Below are 19,521 nucleotides of genomic sequence, written 5' to 3' on the forward strand. Positions count from 1 at the left end.
TTTGTGAAATAAATAAATTTTGTAATTTTTTTTTTCTTTATATACAGAAGCTATGAATTTATAGATTGAAATGACATAGAAATTGATGGAAATTTTTATTAATAATATTAAAGAGTGTCTTAATTAAGAGATTTACAGAGTTAAGAATTTGACGTGGAATTTTAGCTCTGACAAAGTTGGTTTATTGTACAGAATAAATTTGATTAAAAATTTGCTTCATAATATTTTCGTGTGAATATTTACAGATTAACTTATCCTATTCATAGAGTTTCAGTATGTTTTTATTCCATCATTATTATGCCTTTAGAGTGGGTATTATTTTTGAGTTTTCAAAATATTAACGTGGATTTTATTATTTTTACTAATTCTCTAATGATCTATCAAGCATATAAAACCTACTATAAACATTATAACTAATTTAAAAACCCATAAATTGTAGAATTAAGTTACAGAATATTTTGTACCTAAACATAAGTTTTAAAAAACTAAGTTTTAAAAAGAATCTATAAGATTTTTCCAAAAACATCTGCTACACTTTAAAGAGCGAGTGTTTCTCATTACATTTTTAAATCCGATATAGCGTAATATCTGTCAGTTTTTCGGGATCTTTTACATGATAAAACTTATTAATTTTTCATAATGAAATGTAAATATCTTCGAGAACAGTTAAATTGATTCTGTATTCTTGTGAAGCCCTTATTTGAATTGGAGAGCAGTGATCATTGATTGAAAGACATGATAGAAATATACTCTTCATATTTTATTGCAAAGGTCACATGCTTTCAAAAGAGAGAGAGAGAGAGAGAGAGAGAGAGAGAGAGAGAGAGAGAGAGAGAGAGAGAGAGAGAGAGAGAGAGAGAGAGAGAGCATTCAAACGTTCTAATACATTCTCATGCATCTCAAATTCCCCCATTCCAGATTCCAGTACCAATTCAAATATCATTGAGAGAGAGAGAGAGAGAGAGAGAGAGAGAGAGAGAGAGAGAGAGAGAGAGAGAGAGAGAGAGAGAGAGAGAGCATTCAAACGTTCCTAGACATTCCCTTGCATCTCAAATTCCCTCATTCCAGGTCCCAGTCCCAGCTGGAATACAACATCACAACCACTTGGAATGGCGGAGATATTAACCACGATCCCATCCAGTTGACACTCTCTGGCAGCCCAGATGGCGAATACTTGGAGCTTGGCATCGAAGCTCCTTTCTTCAATGACCCTCCGGCTCCACCGGGGCCAGCTGGCCAGCCATTTTACGGACTGTGGGACTATGAAGGTAAAGCCTACTCTATAGGCCTTGGGTGCAAGAGCTCTTGTTTTGGTGTTCATTTATTCTTTAGGTAATGAATTTATTCCTCTTAACTTTCAATGAATGAATGATTGTATGTTTATTCTTAAGATAAAAGTTTATTCTATAAAGTTGCAATGCCTGAATGACAGTTTGGGTGTGTTTTATAGATTTTTTTTTTTGGACACAAAATTGTATGATTTGGTAAGCCAGTAATTGCCTTCAACAAATAAAAGAAGTTTCATCTGTTTTTTATAGCATTTTCTTTATTCTTGTGAATCATGTGATGAAATATTTTTTAATTTTTTGATGATTATCTTCGTGACAACTTACATTCAGAAAATTAAAGATCATTATATTTTTTCAATAGCTTTATTTTTCAGATAATTTTCTAGACACTGAAACTATTACAGTCTTCGTTACATTGGGCAAAGAGAATATACTTGACATGGTGTATTATCATCCAGTAAGAATAGGCAGTTGGGATTCTTTCAAAGATTCTTTAAGAACCCTGACTGTATCAGATGCAGTTCATCCATTCATGTATTATTATTATTATTATTATTATTATTATTATTATTATTATTATTATTATTATTATTATTATTATTATTATATGAAGTAAGCAACAAAATAACTCGAGAACATCATTTAGTAGATTTAACCTGCGTTTAAACTATCATAAACAATTATCGGTTTTACCTCTATCGTTAGAGATCAATCTATGCACAATTGTATTGCTATTAATATTTTATGCCATGATATATATATATATATATATATATATATATATATATATATATATATAATATACATATATATAATATCTACATATATATATTTATATATATAATATATATAATATATACATATATATATATTTATATATATATATATATATATATATATATATATATATATATATATATATATATATATAATTGCATAAAATAATCATAGCAATACAATTGATATAGATTCGCAAGTTTCCAGCAACATGCAGTGGAGAAAGAAAGATCAAGTTAAGAATAAAATAATGGAATAATCAATTTGCTTTATTTTCTTTTATCATAAACTCCTCTTGTAAGTCAAGAGCCTAGCTCCTTTCTAAATATTGTTTTACCTGTTAATTGTTTTTCCCGTTATTTATGTAAATATTTTTATTATATTAACTATTTTGCAGTGGTCGAAGCCTTCTTCTTGAACGATAACAACCAGTATGTGGAAGTGGAAGTTTGTCCGTAAGTTGGTTTTGCCTTTCGTGTAATTTTCTTCCTTTAATTGAAATTTGAATTTCATGAAGGTTACTTTACTCTTGTTGATTATAAAAACGTCTGCTTGATAAATTGAACTTTAATTTTATCATTTTTAAGAAAGCAAACTAGTTTAAAATAGGTTAGATTTTGTTTAAATAGAACTTTAAGTTTGGAATTTTTAAGAAAGCAAACTAGTATAAAATCGGTTAGATTTTGTTTAGATAGAAATTTAAATTTGGCATTTTTAATAAAGCAAACTAGTATAAAATAGTTTAGATTTTTTTTTAAATAGAAATTTAAATTTGGCCTTTTTAAGAAAGCAAACTTGAATCAAATAAGTTAGATTTTGTTTAAATAGAACTTTAAATTTGGAATTTTCAAGAAAGCAAACTAGTATGAAATAGGTTAGATTTTGTTGTTTCACACAATATTTTTTATTGATTAAAAAAAAAAAATTTACAAATATTCTTCTCACTGTCTTGGGTTAGAGTTCACTTGCTTGAGGATACACTCGGGCACGCTGTTCTGTCTTGTTTCTCTTCATGTTGTTTTGTTAAAGATTTTATAGTTTATATATGAAGTATTTATTTCAATGTTGTAACTGTTTTAAAATATTTAATTTTAATTTTGTTAATTACTTCTCATTTCTTTGTTTCCTTTCCTCACTGGGCTATTTTCCCTGTTGGAGCCTCTGGGCTTATAGCATCCTGCTTTTCCAACTAGGGTTGTAGATTATCAAGTAATAATAATAATAAATATTTCACCTGTTGTTTTTTGTAGATGCTTTGAATACAGAACAAATTCGTGATGATAGTCTTAAAACATTTCATCAGCTGCTTTTTACCTCCGCCAACTTCGTTGCTGCGAAGATTATCTTTTTATAGGCGTGTATTTATTTGTGTTTGTCTGTCTGTGTGTTTGTGATTCGCATAACTCAAAAACTATTTGATCGAATCTCGTAAAATTTTGTGGGACGATTGGGCATGATCTAAGAACATTTTGATTAGATTTTGGGAGTGGTTGGATCCAAAGTCAAGGCGAAGGCCACGAAAATGTAAAAAAGTCTTTGCCATTTCATGGACAGTTTTTATCTGATGTGCATGAAACTAGTGACAAAATGTGCATAATTCAATTGCCTATCTTTTGATACACGTGATATAGACGAAGGTATGCGCTCTACTGAGTGCATGTTCTAGTTCTAGAATCTAGATGTTTTGAATACAGAAGAAGTTCTTGATAACAGTTTTAAAATTACCATTTGTTGCTTTTGGTAGATGTTTTGAATACAGAAGAAGTTCTTGATAATAGTTTTAAAATTTCCATCAGTTGCTTTTGGTAGATGTTTTGAATACAGAAGAAGTTCTTGATAATAGTTTTAAAATTTCCATCAGTTGCTTTTGGTAGAGGTTTTGAATACAGAAGAAGTTCTTGATAATAGTTTTAAAATTTCCATCAGTTGCTTTTGGTAGAGGTTTTGAATACAGAAGAAGTTCTTGATAATAGTTTTAAAATTTCCATCAGTTGCTTTTGGTAGAGGTTTTGAATACAAAAGAAGTTCTTGATAATAGTTTTAAAATTTCCATCAGTTGCTTTTGGTAGATGTTTTGAATACAGAAGTTCTTGATAATAATTTTAAAATTTCCATCAGTTGCTTTTGGTAGATGTTTTGAATACAGAAGAAGTTCTTGATAATAATTTTAAAATTTCCATCAGTTGCTTTTGGTAGATGTTTTGAATACAGAAGAAGTTCTTGATAATAATTTTAAAATTTCCATCAGTTGCTTTTGGTAGATGTTTTGAATACAGAAGAAATTCATTATGATGGCTACAAAATTGTATGTTTTGATTCCTTTTATTCATTAACTAATATTTTCCAGATGGGGACAACACATCGTCCTGCTCCTAAATGGACGGAGGATCACCATACGTCATTCGTTACCCCTGGAAGTAAACACGACGATAACGGGAGAGAAATGGACTGGCAATGCAAGGATCCCTGTTGGGTATTTGCCTAAAAATGTAAGTTCGTATTGCGGGTTGATTACCTACACAGAGTACATACTTAGACTGGGAGATTTGTTTGAATTACCTGTATTAAGATCCATTTTGGTTAAAGAAGATGGAATTTTTTAAAGGTTTACCCGCCAAATACTCCCTGGTTTAAAGGTCACTCATGAATGGCAGATACAAGGGACAGTGACATTGCCCTAGCAATCAGGACAATGCACTAGAGACTCACCATATATTGATCAGCCCCTAAGCCTCCTCTCCACCCAAGCTAGGACCAATGAGGGCCAGGCAGTGGGTGCTGATGACTCAGCAGATAGACCTATAGGCTCCCCCAAACCCCCCCAACCTTAGCTCACAAGGATGGTAAGGTTGCAGACAGTAATGGCACTAACGAGTCTGAGCGGGACTCGAAACCCCAACTGGCAAACACCAGGCAGAGACATTACCAATCAGGCCACAACAACCTGGTGTTTGAGATATGTGTATAAATAGATATTAGTTGGAAAATCATTTTCAAATTTGTACAAATAGATTTCTATTAAGGCAGGTTCTAATTGAAGGAACCAAGTCTTCCGAGTTCATTGCTTGGACAGACCACTTACTTAGGTTTGGAGATTTGTTTTAATTACCATCCAAATAAGATCCATTTTGGTTAAGATGGAATTTTTACAGGTTTTCCCATCAAATACTCCATGGTGAATGACTTATGTGTATAATCAGATATTAGTTGGAAAATAATATTCAAATAAAAGAAATTAGTTTCTATTAAGGCAATTTCTAATTGTAGGACCTAAGTCTTCCGAATTACTTGCTTGCTCAGACCACATACTTAGACTGAGATTTGTTTGAGTTACCATCCAAATAAGATCCATTTTGGTTAAATAAGATTAATTTTGGAATTATTATACTGTATCCATAATTTTTTAAAGGTATGTATTCTTTTGCTATTCAAGTATTCTCTGGTGTTTGAGTTATGTGTATAATTAGACATCAGTTGGAAAATAATATTCAAATTTAAGAAATCGTATTCTATTAAGGCAAGTTCTAATTGAAGGACCTAAGTCTTGCGAGTTAATTACTTGTACAGACCACATACTTAGACTGGGATTTTTGTTTGAATTAAAGTCTTAAATAAGATCCATTTTTGATGGATGATATTCATGGAATTTTTTAAAGTATATATTCTTTTGGTTGACAAATACTCTCTGATGGTTGAGTTAAGCGTATAATGATATCCTAATGAAAAAACAATGTATTCTATTAAAGCTGAATTTCCCTGTTCTGAATTACATCTAATTTGATATTTGTAAGTTTTATCTTATATTAAGGAATGGCTTGAATAAACAATCAACTTTTTTTCCATATTACATTCATCTTTGATAACTTCCCCGAATTTATATGTATTTCCAAATGTATGTCTAATATCTGATTTTTAAAATGTAATAATTTTATCCATTAACTCAGGAGTGGAGAATATAATCATAGAAATATATATATTTTTGGAGCACAAAAACATCTTTTGTTCCGTATTTTCGGATATCAATTATCAGTGATAAAAGCTTTATAAAACGTCATTAATTTGTCTGTGTTTACAGGTAACGAAGTTCAACGCCTATGGCATACATGGGTCAGGAGAAAACAGGGTTTACGAAAGCCTTTTCCCAGCCCCTGGGGATGCCAAAGCCCCTGACTTGTAAGTATCTCATGACTTTCACAATCTTTTATTATTTTTTTTATTGGATAATCCTGTTTCAAATTCTTTTATTAGTGTGATTTATACAATCTTTTATAACCAGTTATTTACACAATCTTGATTAGCTCGACTTACATGATTTTTATTACTCTGATTTATATCTTTCGTGTACTGTCTTGTTCTGTGCTGTGGATACACACTTGTGTTATTTGGCTTTGATAGAAATTATATTTTTTTCTTAACATTTAACAACATTTTTGTTGATTTACCCCCTGCACAAGATCTAGTTTGATATAGTGCTTTTACACCTAACCTAACCTAACCTAAGATCTGTATGTTTCTTATCACTATTACCCTCGGTACATAGCTACTTGATTTATAACCCATTTACCACTTTTATTTTTTATTTAACACCTCCCACGTCTTCAGCCACAGATTGTATATGCAATTTTGACTTACAAGTCATATATTTATTTAGCTGTAGATGGTTATAAAAGAAAGAAAAATGTAGAGGTATTCAATATTACATGTCATATGAAACAAAGCCAAATTGAAAGGTGTCCAATATTACGTGTCATATGAAACAAAGCAAATTTGAAAGGTATCCAATATTATGTGTCGTATAAAACAAAGTAAAATTAAAAGGTATCCAATATTATTTGTTATATAAAACAAAGCAAAATGGAAACGTATCCAATATTATGTCATATGAAACAAAGCAAAATTGAATGGTATCCAATATTATGTCATATAAAACAAAGAAAAATTGAAGGTATCCAATATTATGTGTCATATAAAACAGCAAAATTAAAATGTATCCAATTTTATGTTATATAAAACAAAGCAAAATTGAAAGATTCAATATTATGTGTCATATAAAACAAAGCAAAATTGAAAGGTATCCAATATTATGTGTCATAAAACAAAGCAAAATTGAAAGGTATCCAATATTATGTGTCATAAAACAAAGCAAAATTGAAAGGTATCCAATATTATGTGTCATAAAACAAAGCAAAATTGAAAGGTATCCAATATTATGTGTCATAAAACAAAGCAAAATTGAAAGGTATCCAATATTATGTGTCATAAAACAAAGCAAAATTGAAAGGTATCCAATATTATGTGTCATAAAACAAAGCAAAATTGAAAGGTATCCAATATTATGTCATATTAGAATCACAAACAAGCAAAAATAACAAAAACTGAAATTGCTATTTATTCCTCTCTAATTCGTTGATTTCTTTCAGCCACGCTCTGGAGTACTTCAGCGAAATCGACCTCTCTGAAATCTTGCCAGATCAGAGCAGTGCAGAGATGTCAGAGCTCTGGGCTGATTCAATGGAAGGGTCAGTATTTCTTGTTTTCCTCTAATTAAAAGTTCCAACTTGTATCGAATGTTTATATGTTGAACAGGCTGAAATGTCTCCTTTTATATTTTACTTTTGAAATGGCTTTTTAAATGTTGTTACTGTTTTTTGAAATATGTTATTTTAATGGTTTATTACTTCTCTTGTAGTTTAATTATTTCCTTAATTCCTTTCCTCATTTGGCCATTTTTCCATGTTGGAGCCTTTGGGCTTATAGCATCTTGCTTTACCATGTAGGGTTGTTGCTTAGCTAGTAATAATAATAATAATAATAATAATAATAATAATACATACATACATATACCAAGGCACTTCCCCCAATTTTGGGGGGTAGCCAACATCAAACAAATGAAACAAAAAAGGGGACCTCTCCTCTCTACGTTCCTCCCAGCCTGACAAGGGACTCAACCGAGTTCAGCTGGTACTGCTAGGGTGGCACAGCCCACCCTTCCCCGTTATCCTCCACAGATGAAGCTTCATAACGCTGAATCCCCTACTGCTGCTACCTCCGCGGTCATCCAAGGCACCGGAGGAGCAGCAGGGCCTACTGGAACTGCGTCACAATCACTCGCCATTCATTCCTATTTCTAGCACGCTCTCTTGCCTTTCTCACATCTATCCTCTTATCACTCAGAGCTTACTTCACTCCATACATCCACCCAAACCTTGGCCTTCCTCTTGTACTTCTCCCATCAACTCTTACATTCATCACCTTCTTTAGCAGACAGCCATTTTCCATTCTCTCAACATGGCCAAACCACCTCAACACATTCATATCCATTCTAGCTGCTAACTCATTTCTTACACCCGTTCTCATCGGTGTAATAATAATAATAATAATAATAATAATAATAATAATAATAATAATCAGGTGTCACTCGCTCATACGAGATCCTAACCCAGACAAAATACGTATGGGGAAATGAATCTTATTAACACAGACTTGCATGGAAAATTTATTGAGATATATATATATATATATATATATATATATATATATATATATATATATATAATATATATATATATATACAGTATATATATATATATATATATATATATATATATATATATATATATATTTATATTTGTATATATATATATATATATATATATATATATATATATATATATATATATATATATATATACAGTATATATAAACTGGCATTATGATGACCATGGTCACTTTCATTAAGCGTGTTCTTCCTTGAGGTTTTCATATTAGAATGGTCCATGATTCATCATAATTTCTCTACAATTTAACTCGTGGCCCAGTTTATGGTAATATTTAATCTTTTCATCACTATTCTTTTAGTTTACTGTAGAATGTTTTTTCCTTTATTTGAATAAAAAACCGTTTATTCTATTGAAAGATTTCTCGGTAAGCTATGAGTCTCTTCTCTGACACTAGAACAATTATGCTCAGGCAGGTGTCATTGAACGTGGCACTGTTCGTAAAGAACTGAAACTTCACAGTTTTGGTGGCTTACGTAGTAACTTCCCTAACTGGTGATTTCCAGACTGGGGTTCGAGTCCCGGTCAAATTCGTTAGTTCCTTTGGTCGGTGCAACCTCACTATCCTTGTTAGGGGAGCCTATAGGTCTATCTGCTGAGTCACCAGCATCCATTGCCTGGCCCTCCTTGGTCCTAGCTTGGATGGAGAGTGCGTTGGGCGCTGATCATATGTATATATGGTCAGTCTCTAGGGCATTATCCTGCTTGATAGAGCAATGTTACTGTTCCTTGCCTCTACCATTCATAAGCGGCCTTTAAACCTTAAACCTTCTGCATTGAGCTCTGGCTTTGGATTCAGAGATTATTATTATTATTATTATTATTATTATTTTTACTATTATTATTATTATTATTATTATTATTATTACTACTTTTATTATTATTATTATTATTATTATTATTATTATTTTTATTATTATTATTTCTATTACTATTATTATGATTATTATTATTATTATTATTATTATTATTATTATTATTATTATTATAATAATAATAATAATAATAATATTAGCTAAGCTACAACACTAATTGGAAAAGCAGGGTGATGTAAGCCCAAGGGCTCCAACAGGGAAAATAGGGCAGTGAGGAAAGGATGATGAATCGAGCTATGTCCAAACAATTTCCTCGGATAAGAAATATCACATTGAAAAGGAAACTCTTCACCTCAAAGTAGAAGTGCCACTTATGCGTTGGATCTTAATTAGAAATGTGACCGAGAATATTCCTAGCTCGTAATTGTGTACATCAAGAAATTATTTTTTTTTTTCTTAAGGTTATCTACTACTGTTCGAAGTATCATTTTTGAGTTATACAATGATAAGATTAGATAATAGAATTAAAAATTACAATTTCATTTATGACAGTATTTATTTATTATGCTTCCCCTTCCAAGTTAGTTCTGAACTATTTGCAAAGAAGAGAAAGATATATAACACAGACCATTAATTCATAGATACAAACTTAAACTGTAATAATTAATTGAAAAACAAGGTAACAGCAATATTTTTTTTTTTTATTTTACTTAATTGTATATATAAGTTCACCTTCACAAAACAAAATGAATCCTTTCACTTGGGATCAGAAATTGTTAGATGTTTCTCAGTGATTTGTGCCAAACTTTTAATCTATTTTTTTATTTTTTTCAGAGTATTCCGATACAAAATTCAAACCAATTGGAATGGAGTACCCGTAGACCACCCACAGGCTGAAATTACTCTACAAGGATTCACGGTAAGGCCGAACTTCGAGGATGTCATTGCACTGTACAATCAATATCAGCGTATAGGTTTCTTGTTTTCTATATTGTTTTAAGAAACATACTTCATATTATTATTATTATTATTATTATTATTATTATTATTATTATTACTTGCTAAGCTACAACCCTAGTTGGAAAAGCAAGATGCTATAAGCCCAGGTGCCCCAACAGGGAAAATAGCCCAGTGAGGAAAGGAAATAAGGAAAAATAGAATATTTTAAGAACAGTAACACTATTAAAATAAATATTTCCTATATAAACTATAAAAACGTTAACAAAACAAGAGGAAGAAGAGTAAGATGGAATAGTGTGCCCGAGTGTACCCTCAAGCAAGATAACTCTAACCCAAGACAGCGAGTTTCCTCCTTAATCTAGACCATACATTCTTATGTACATTAGTTATTTTGACTCTGGTTCCTCATGATAAAAAGTGCTCAGTATATTAGGTATCCTGTGTCCTTTTCAGTTGGAGGATACATACTTATTGTATCAAGTAACTTGTTCCCTCTTCAGTTGGGATAATGCAATAAGGTAAATTATAAAGTATGCACTGTATTATATATCTTGTCTTCCAAATCTGGCTATAATACTGAGTGGGAATATCTTAACGTGGTGAAGAGGTTTGCGTATCACCATGATCAGCAAAGCCTTACTACTCAGGACCACTCATACAAGGTTGGATTGATGTGAGAAATCAGACAAAAAGTTCCCACCATCACCATTGCTCACTGGCCAGCTTGGTGATGAAAACTGGCTAAATGCCTGTCTGAGGCGTTTGTCCTACAGTGGATTAGAAATTGCTGCATTCGTTGTTGTTGTTGCTGTATGTTAAACATACTTATCAGATTATATATCAATTTTCATCTTTAGTCTGTAGACAACATATACGATGTGGTAGACATATTGTATCTTCAGTGTGTAATAATGGTTTCTTGACATGTGCTCAAGCATTCTCACATTCTTGTTTAGATTTGTTTCTCATAAGGTAAACACAGAGAGGGTTATAAATATTCGATAAAGCTGTTTACTGCAGTATCTTTAAGAAGTCCTAATTACTAAATATAAAAGGTATTGCATAGTGTAAGAAATATTAACAGAATTTAAAAAGTCATCTAAGTTTTTTGTCGTGGGTGAGGTTTTAAGTAGTGGGAAAAGTGATTTTCTGTAAATATTATGATCAGTAATGCAATCAATGAATAACAGAGAATATTTAATAGTATCTAATGGTATTACCTTTTTAGCATGAAAAGAAAATACTGTAGAAGACACATAATGTTGTAAATTTATTAGGACCACCTAGATAACGCAGGGGAAAAACCTAAGAGAAAAATGAAATTGTACTAACTTTTTCTGTTTATGAACACTACTCCTTTTGACCCATTAGCACCCACACCAGATCTCTGATGTCTGTTGCATGTTTGTATTGCCTTGAATAAATGAATGATTCTTTCATGCCTATTTTCAGGCTGGGGTAGAGATGAACGTGTCAGCCCCCTTCTTCAATGACCCAGCCCCTCCCGGAGGCGAGCCCGGAAAGCCTTACTATGGACTCTGGGACTACGAAGGCAAGTAAAGTATTGCAGACAGTTATCCTGTACAGTATATCTTTGAATAAAAAGTTAAATTGGATATTGTACTATGTTAGAATTTAGATGTTTACAACTCTTTCACGATTCCATCCTTTGAGATGGTATTTCAGTATACCATTTTTTGGTGATAGCCTTAAATTACTGGATAAAAAAAGGTGTCTGCAGAACACTGAATAAATGAAATAGTGTAGTAACCTCTATTTTTTGCTTCAGGATTTTAGTTCAGAAAATATGAAAAAGTACAGGAAATTGTAAATGTTGTTGCAGTGTAATTGATGCCAAAATACAGCTATTGCATGTAACATAAAAATGTGTATTATTATTATTATTATTATTATTATTATTACTAGCTAAGCTAAAACCCTAGTTGGAAAGACAGGGTGTTACAAGCCCAAGGGCTCCAATAGGGAAAGTAGCCTAGCGAGAAAAGTAAATAAATAACCTGTATGAGAAGTAATGAATAAAATTATAGAATATCTTAGGATCAGTAAAATGTTATAACAGATCTGTCACATATAACCTACTGTATGTAGGAAGACTCATGTCAGCATGTTCAACATAAAAACATTCGCTGCATGGTTGTGTGTGAGAGAGAGTCTACACATCAGACCGTTATATAAACCTGTTTTATTTTTTATCCCCTGCAGTTGTGGAAATGTTCTTCCTTAATGACAACGACGAGTATCTTGAGGTTGAACTTGGCCCCTGGGGAGAGCATCTCTTGCTAATGCTCAAAGGGGCACGTCACGTCATAAAACACTCCTTAGCTCTTGATTACTTTGCCGAGAGGGACGAAACAGCTGTAAGTCATTCAGAGTGGCTCTCTTAAGGACCTAGAGCAAATGCTGTCAAACAAAACTGTTGCCATACCAAAATGATTCAAAATGGGCTTCAAATAAGAGAGAACATGAAAACTGTCATGGCAACAAAAAGTAATACCATATCCAACAGATTATACGACCTGTGTACTTGTTCACAGGCGGATATTCTTTCTTTTCATGGTTACCTGGTAACAGTTTTGTTCGACAAACATTTGTTCTGTCATCTGGAAGGTCCTTTAAATTAACCAGACTTTATCAGTGTTTCATCATTAACGTATCAATTGTTATATACTGATTATTGCGAATGAGTCTTTCAAGTCCATTTGCTGCTACAGTATTTACATTTATTTTAATGCTGCTAATATTGCTTAATATGACAGAATGACATTAGTATTCCATGGTGTCTGTATATATTATTCATGATGTAATTACTTCCAGGGCACTTGGAAAGGATCTGCCATGATTCCTCCCGAGTATTTCCCCCCTAAAGTGAGCAGAATGAACGCGTATGCCATCCACGGCGTTGATGACGAACGACAATATGAATCTTTGTATCCCGCACCTTTTGAGGACCCTGATTATCCGGCCCCTGACTTGTAAGTGTAGGAACGGGGATAGTATTTTAATAAAGTGGGTCTTAATTCTTGTCTTAAGTCTCATTTATTGGTAAGTGGGTCTTGATCTTGTCTTTCCTTACATTTATCTAATACCTACAGGAAGGTCTTGCATTTATCTTAAGTTGTGTGTAGACTGTGGTCTCAAGTTTTAATCCCGAATTACTAACTACAGTCTTTACAGGGAGTACTTTTGAGAAGATCGAGGTTTTTAAAGCTTGGTTCCTTTATGTAGGAAATAGTCTTTTTAGTGTACTTATTATTAAGTACACTGCATTCTTTATTCGGAACCCCTTTTGAATGGACTGGAGTCTTTAAAGTACAATTTATATTGGTTAGCTGTAGTCTATCGAGCACTTCTTTTAAGATGAAGGATATCTTTACAATGCAATTGCCAAAGGTACAGTATATACTAGTCTTTACAATAGACGTCTTTTGTGTTGACTCTGTCGCTTCAGTTAGAATCTTTTAAGCATGATGTAGTCTTTACAGTATAGTTTTTTTAGCTTACACTATAGTATTTATTGTGACCGGTTAAGTAGATGTGGTTTTTACAGTGCACTTCTCGTAAATAGGATATAGTCTTTTTAACACTTTTATGTAGACTGATGTCATTGTATTCATGTCTGGGGTTGGGCCAGTGTTTCCCCAGGACATGGGATCAAAAGTACAGAAAGGATAAGCATGTAATGGAGAGCTTTTTGTAAACAAAATGAGATTATAAAAAGTAAAATACCACTTTCTCTAAAAAAGAAAAGTATTTAATCAGATGGTCCTACCAATATTAACTTATTCATCAGAAACTTGGAGCCTTACTAAAGCCTTAGAATATAAGCGTCTTACAACTCAAAAAGCTCTAGAAAGGCTAATACAGTAATGGGAATAACTCTAAGAGACACAAAATATCAACATGGATACGAGAGAAAACTAAAGTAGAGGATATTCTAACATGTTAGAAAAAGAAATGGGCATGGGCAGAACATATAATGAGAATGACAGATAATAGCTAGACATTGATTATAACAGAATCTGTATTATTATTGTTATTGTATCATGTAATTTCTACCTTCTCCCCATTGACATAGCCATCGCCTGGAGCTCTTCCGCCCAATCGACTTCGAGTTCCAGTTGGCCAACAACAGCGAGTACTCCGATCTTTGGAATGAAACCATCCATTCGGGTGTGGGTTCAACGACCGCTATACCGGTGGGTTCGAAGAGCAGGTTCTTAATGGTGGGCCTCCTCTCGGCAGCGGTGTTGGGGGCAGCATGGTGGGCAGGTCGATGGTGAAGAGAGTATCAGCTCTATTTTGGTGGTGGTGGTGGTGCTGTGGTTGGAAGTGGTCTTAAAAAGGTGGTCATGGTAGGTGGCATGGGGTACTAATATGATGTCTTGTTATTATTAAGGAATTCTTTATTTTAGAAATGTTTAATCACATTATTAAACATTAATAGTTCTTTTTATAGTCTATTATTAAGTATATAACTATACTTCAAACATCTGGCACAAATTTAATATACGTTAATAACTCTGTCTGTATTTTTGCTCTTAAGAAAATTATTTATCCAAATTTACTGTAACAACATTGATATACATTAATAGGTCGTTTCACAGTTATGCCCGTTAATTTCTTATTATCCACATGAATCTATCGTTTTTTTTCTTTTCTTTATGGCGTTATAACGTATATTCAAGTTGATAACTTTTTCTATTGTTACATTCCAAAAGTGTTTGTTTTAAATTCATGATTTATTTATGGATTTTCAAAATATCTTTACACTCTAGTATTTCTTAAACTATCTTTGGTTTGTACAAACTTTTGCAACACCTAAAAACATTAGTTAATTGTTTATAAAATTGCAAAAATCTACGTTAAGATTTTCGTTGTGGCCCGATGATGATCCTTCTTGGTTGAAGTTCTCTTCACAATTCCTGAAACACCAGATATACTATTTTCCATGTAAAGTAAACTTCGGTCTATCCATTAATGTATTGTATAATTTCATACAGTATGCCCTCATGTGACAATTTCTAGTGTAGAAAAGATACAGGTAAATATTTCTATTCTATTTCAAGATGGTGGACTAGTTCTACTCTATATTTTAAAAACTCAATGCGAGTCAAATCTGACTTTTGGGGCTTTTAAATCCTCATCTCTGTAATTATCATTAAAATAATGATACATAAGAGAAAAAAATGTTGATTATCGTGGGGAAGTATAATTTTAGAATAGGTGTATTTTTACAAAAAAAAAAAAAAAAAAAAAAAATACAGTCCAAACTGTTAAAGCTGAAAACATATCTGATGCTGGTGACCATATTTTACGACACCATTGTGCATAGATTAATCAGAGAAGTCAATCAATCAGTCATAATGAGATCAGATTTGTTTTCAATTTATTGCTTGTTGATATAACATCAGGAAGATTTCTTAATATCTTAATGGATACTGTTTTTCAAGTGTGATTTCTGTTACTCCTTTGTGGTATGTACGATACTGCTAATCTGGATATTGATTGAGGGTGTCTGAGGGATGCCTTTTCCCCCTTAATAGCTGCATGACTTAATGAACCCTTATTTTCAAACCCTTTATCTCCTTACAATCTTGAATAACATATTCCTTTCAAAACAGCTGTAGTTTCGTAAGAGTTATTTACCTTAATAGCCATATGTTATTGCTATTAATTACAATAAAACAAATGTTTGCATGACATGCATGTATATTTAGAAAAATTACCTTGATTTACTGACCATCTAAGATATTTTTAGGTTGGATTAGAAGTAGAAGTAGACAGAAACTAATATATTAAAAAACATGCTTAAATACCTCATAAAGCTAAATGACCAAGTTACTTTAAGGAATCTGTATGCATTCTAGTCTTTGGGGGTTATATCTAATAAATTTTTGGTCTTTTATTTTGAGAATGAATTTGCATGAACTGTACCATTGATAGAATTGGGTGTATGTCTATTAACTGGTTTGTTGGAATTGGATATAGTAAAGATACCTATTGATAGTGTGTTTATGTGATTCTTTTAAATGATTGTATTCAAATACTCTTTGTCATATGGATATATAAAGTATGTTGAACATAGATTTAGTTAATAGTAAGGGTGTAATGTTTTTTATTAAAAATTCAGACCGTAAGAGACGTCGAAGAAGACATAGGGACAGTGACTATTCCTGAAGATATAGGAGCAGTGACTGTTCTAGGTGATATAGGGGCTGTAACTGTCCTTGGTCTTGAAGCAGATGTGCAGCCAACCTCTGCTCCTGTGCAACTGCCTCACTCTCAAGGTACAGTGGGTGTAGTCTTTCAACCCACTCCTACAGCTGTGCAGCAGCCACACTTACATTCAAGTACAGCAGACGACGTACCTATCCAACAAAAAGAAGTAATATTAAGAGTACCCAGACCACAATTACTTGTGCCTGATGAAACCCGTAAACAGCGTGAGGAGGATGCACCAAGTTTCTTTGGTTCTTCAGCCATATCTGGACATGAACCACAAGTACCACAACCCATCAAGTTAGGTAACAGGAGAACAAGTTCTGCAGATCGTCAAAGTATAGTAAGGTCCCCTGTAAGAGCTTCATTAGGTGTCCAGGGTCAGGGTCAGTCCCAAAGTGAACTTGTGGACCCTGAAAGTATACATGTTCAGAATCAAAGACCATTTATTCAAAATCAGAACCGGAGACCATCACGAAGGAGACCTCAGGCTAGTAATGGGAACTTACCCCGTGGAGAGGCACAGTTTTCTAGTATTCATTCCCCATTCCAACCACAAGATCAAACTTCAGCTTCTTCCCAATTCCAGGCTCAAGGGCAAGTGTTTGGAACTTCTGTTGAAAATGAAAGAAGACCTGCATTTACAGTTCAGCAAGAGCCAGGTTTTCAGTTCCAAGGGCAACAGTTTATTAACCAAGAGATCAGACAACCTCCAAGGCCTTCTCTGTTCCAAGAGGATTCTTTATTCCATGATCAGAGACAGCCACTATTACAAAACCAAGCTCTTCCACCACTCCGGATTCAGGAGACACGGTTCCAACAACCAGGTCAAATTCAGTTCTTTAATGATGAACGACCATTGTTGCCAATTCCAGGTGAACCCCAGTTTCCAAATCATGGTCATCAAGAGTTCCAAGCTCATTTCCAGAATCCTGTCCAGCCTAATGTACATACACAATTTTCTAACCAAGATCACAGTCCATTCCAAATCAATGAAAGATTACCAGTTCAAAGAGAACCGTCTCTGAACACCGCAACATCCGAAGATCAAGGTGCTTCTAGACACCGTGACCAGGGCCAGTCCACAGTTCAGTTTTCTGAAACAGGTCAGCCCGAAGAATTTAACCCAACGGAATTACCAGTATCCCAAACAGAAGACCAGAATTTCCAAGACCACCAATCGTTTGAAGTTCCAGGATCAGTATCTAGTGTCGTTCAACCCCCAAGGAGTGTAGGGCTAGAGGAAACTTTGACCCCCGAAGTACAGGGAGTCCTCCACACTCTTTCATCGGAAACACCAGCTTTGCCACCTCCTCATCCAGTTTGCTTTGAACAGGGCTTGGTGGCTGACCCGAATATGTGCTTTGCGTTCCATGAATGTGTTTTAGAGGGAGGCGAGTGGCAAATGTATTCTTGGAGATGTAGACGAGGTCAAATATACGATGCTGAAAATGTAGCTTGTATAAGAGGTAGATGCCCAAGAAGAGGCCAAACCAGAAGAAGGGTAAGGGGGCACTCGAGTCACTTTAGCCTATATAAGAAATAATGCTTGACAATTTTATTTGTATACAAAGTGCATTGAAACTCGTTTGTCATTGCTTGCATTATTTTTGTAATGACTGAAGTCTTATTATTGTGGCACATGTGGCTGAATTTTCTGAACATGTTGATTCCCAAAACTTTTGCACTTCAATAGTACTATGTTCAGCATAGCTACTTTAGCTTTAAAATTACATGATATTGTTTAATCTTATTTGTTACAATAAAAGTTTTGTGATAAAAAGCTTTCAATTGTCCTACGGTAATATAGTATGGATTGTAATTCTGATAAAATTTTATTGCATGGAAATATATGTAGCCTATAAGAAATAAAAACTAAAGTATCAAAAGTATTCGAGTTAAGTTAAATGCAGCTAATCTGACATATTTCTGGGTATAAAATCATCCGCTGATTTGCTATTCTTTGCAAATTATGTTATGAAACACGAGGACCACATTTGGATAAAATGTTAGAACACAGTTTTAGTAAGAAACTTTTATACATTGAAATAAAATTCAAATGGTAGTTTGTTGAAACCTGCAGAGATATGCTAATAAATACATGTAATAAAATATGTAGTTATGATGACAAGTAAAAACCTTATTTACATTGAATTTGACAAAACCTCTAATTAAGTGCGAAAAGTAAGTTTTAATAAAAACCAGCAATTGTGATATCGAGTACAAACAAAACTTTATCACTTTCAGTAACTAGAGGGGCACCCAGTAGAATGCAGACATCCGCCACGGTAGCTTATTTCTTGATAATTTGCTCGGCCTTGACGTTAATCTTTGACCTTGACTATTATTAATTGGAGTGGATTTTCATACACTCAAATATGAACCAAGTTATATGTCTCTGTGACAACGATCTCCAAACATGGCTGATTACGGGAACTGGACATTTTGCTCGACCGTGACTATGACCTTCAAAAATTTAATAATTCCCAGCTTCTTGCATAACAGTTAATCCCTGCAAGTTTCATTACGATTGAAATTGTGGTCAGGAAGCTGTTCAAACACACACACGGGAAACAATCCTAGATTATCAATTTAGGAGCAACTCGTCTAGTGAGGCTGATATTTATTAAAAAAATATTGAGAGAATTTATAAACCATGACTACTATCAGAAATCCAAAGACAAGCAAAAATTCCTTTAATCTTTAACAGACAATGTAAGGGTGTCAAACCGTAAAAAGAAAAAAAATCACGCCAAACGCCGTTTCGTAACAAACTTGAGACCATTGTTGCCAGATTGGTAATTTTCTTTTCAAATTATGAAGGATGTTTTTCTTATCATGCTAGATACAAATCTATGCTACATCATGAATAAAAAAAATTCA

General features: G+C 33.2%; 1 protein-coding gene across 1 annotated transcript in view; it reads left to right on the forward strand.

Annotated features, from left to right (window-relative positions):
• LOC137638728 (uncharacterized) overlaps positions 1-18,421 on the forward strand; it is a 79,921-nt gene extending 61,500 nt beyond the window's left edge. The window contains exons 3-13 of the mRNA XM_068371055.1: positions 1,069-1,268; positions 2,464-2,521; positions 4,414-4,555; positions 6,142-6,239; positions 7,487-7,585; positions 10,273-10,357; positions 11,851-11,950; positions 12,622-12,776; positions 13,234-13,391; positions 14,495-14,615; positions 16,550-18,421. Of these exons, the coding sequence (XP_068227156.1) occupies positions 1,069-1,268; positions 2,464-2,521; positions 4,414-4,555; positions 6,142-6,239; positions 7,487-7,585; positions 10,273-10,357; positions 11,851-11,950; positions 12,622-12,776; positions 13,234-13,391; positions 14,495-14,615; positions 16,550-18,184 (2,851 nt within the window). The 3' untranslated portion in view covers positions 18,185-18,421. The remainder of the gene's footprint in view (positions 1-1,068; positions 1,269-2,463; positions 2,522-4,413; positions 4,556-6,141; positions 6,240-7,486; positions 7,586-10,272; positions 10,358-11,850; positions 11,951-12,621; positions 12,777-13,233; positions 13,392-14,494; positions 14,616-16,549) is intronic.
• Positions 18,422-19,521: the final 1,100 nt, after the last annotated feature.

The sequence above is a fragment of the Palaemon carinicauda genome, chromosome 3 (assembly GCF_036898095.1).
Source record: "Palaemon carinicauda isolate YSFRI2023 chromosome 3, ASM3689809v2, whole genome shotgun sequence".
In the NCBI taxonomy this organism is placed as follows: domain Eukaryota; kingdom Metazoa; phylum Arthropoda; class Malacostraca; order Decapoda; family Palaemonidae; genus Palaemon; species Palaemon carinicauda.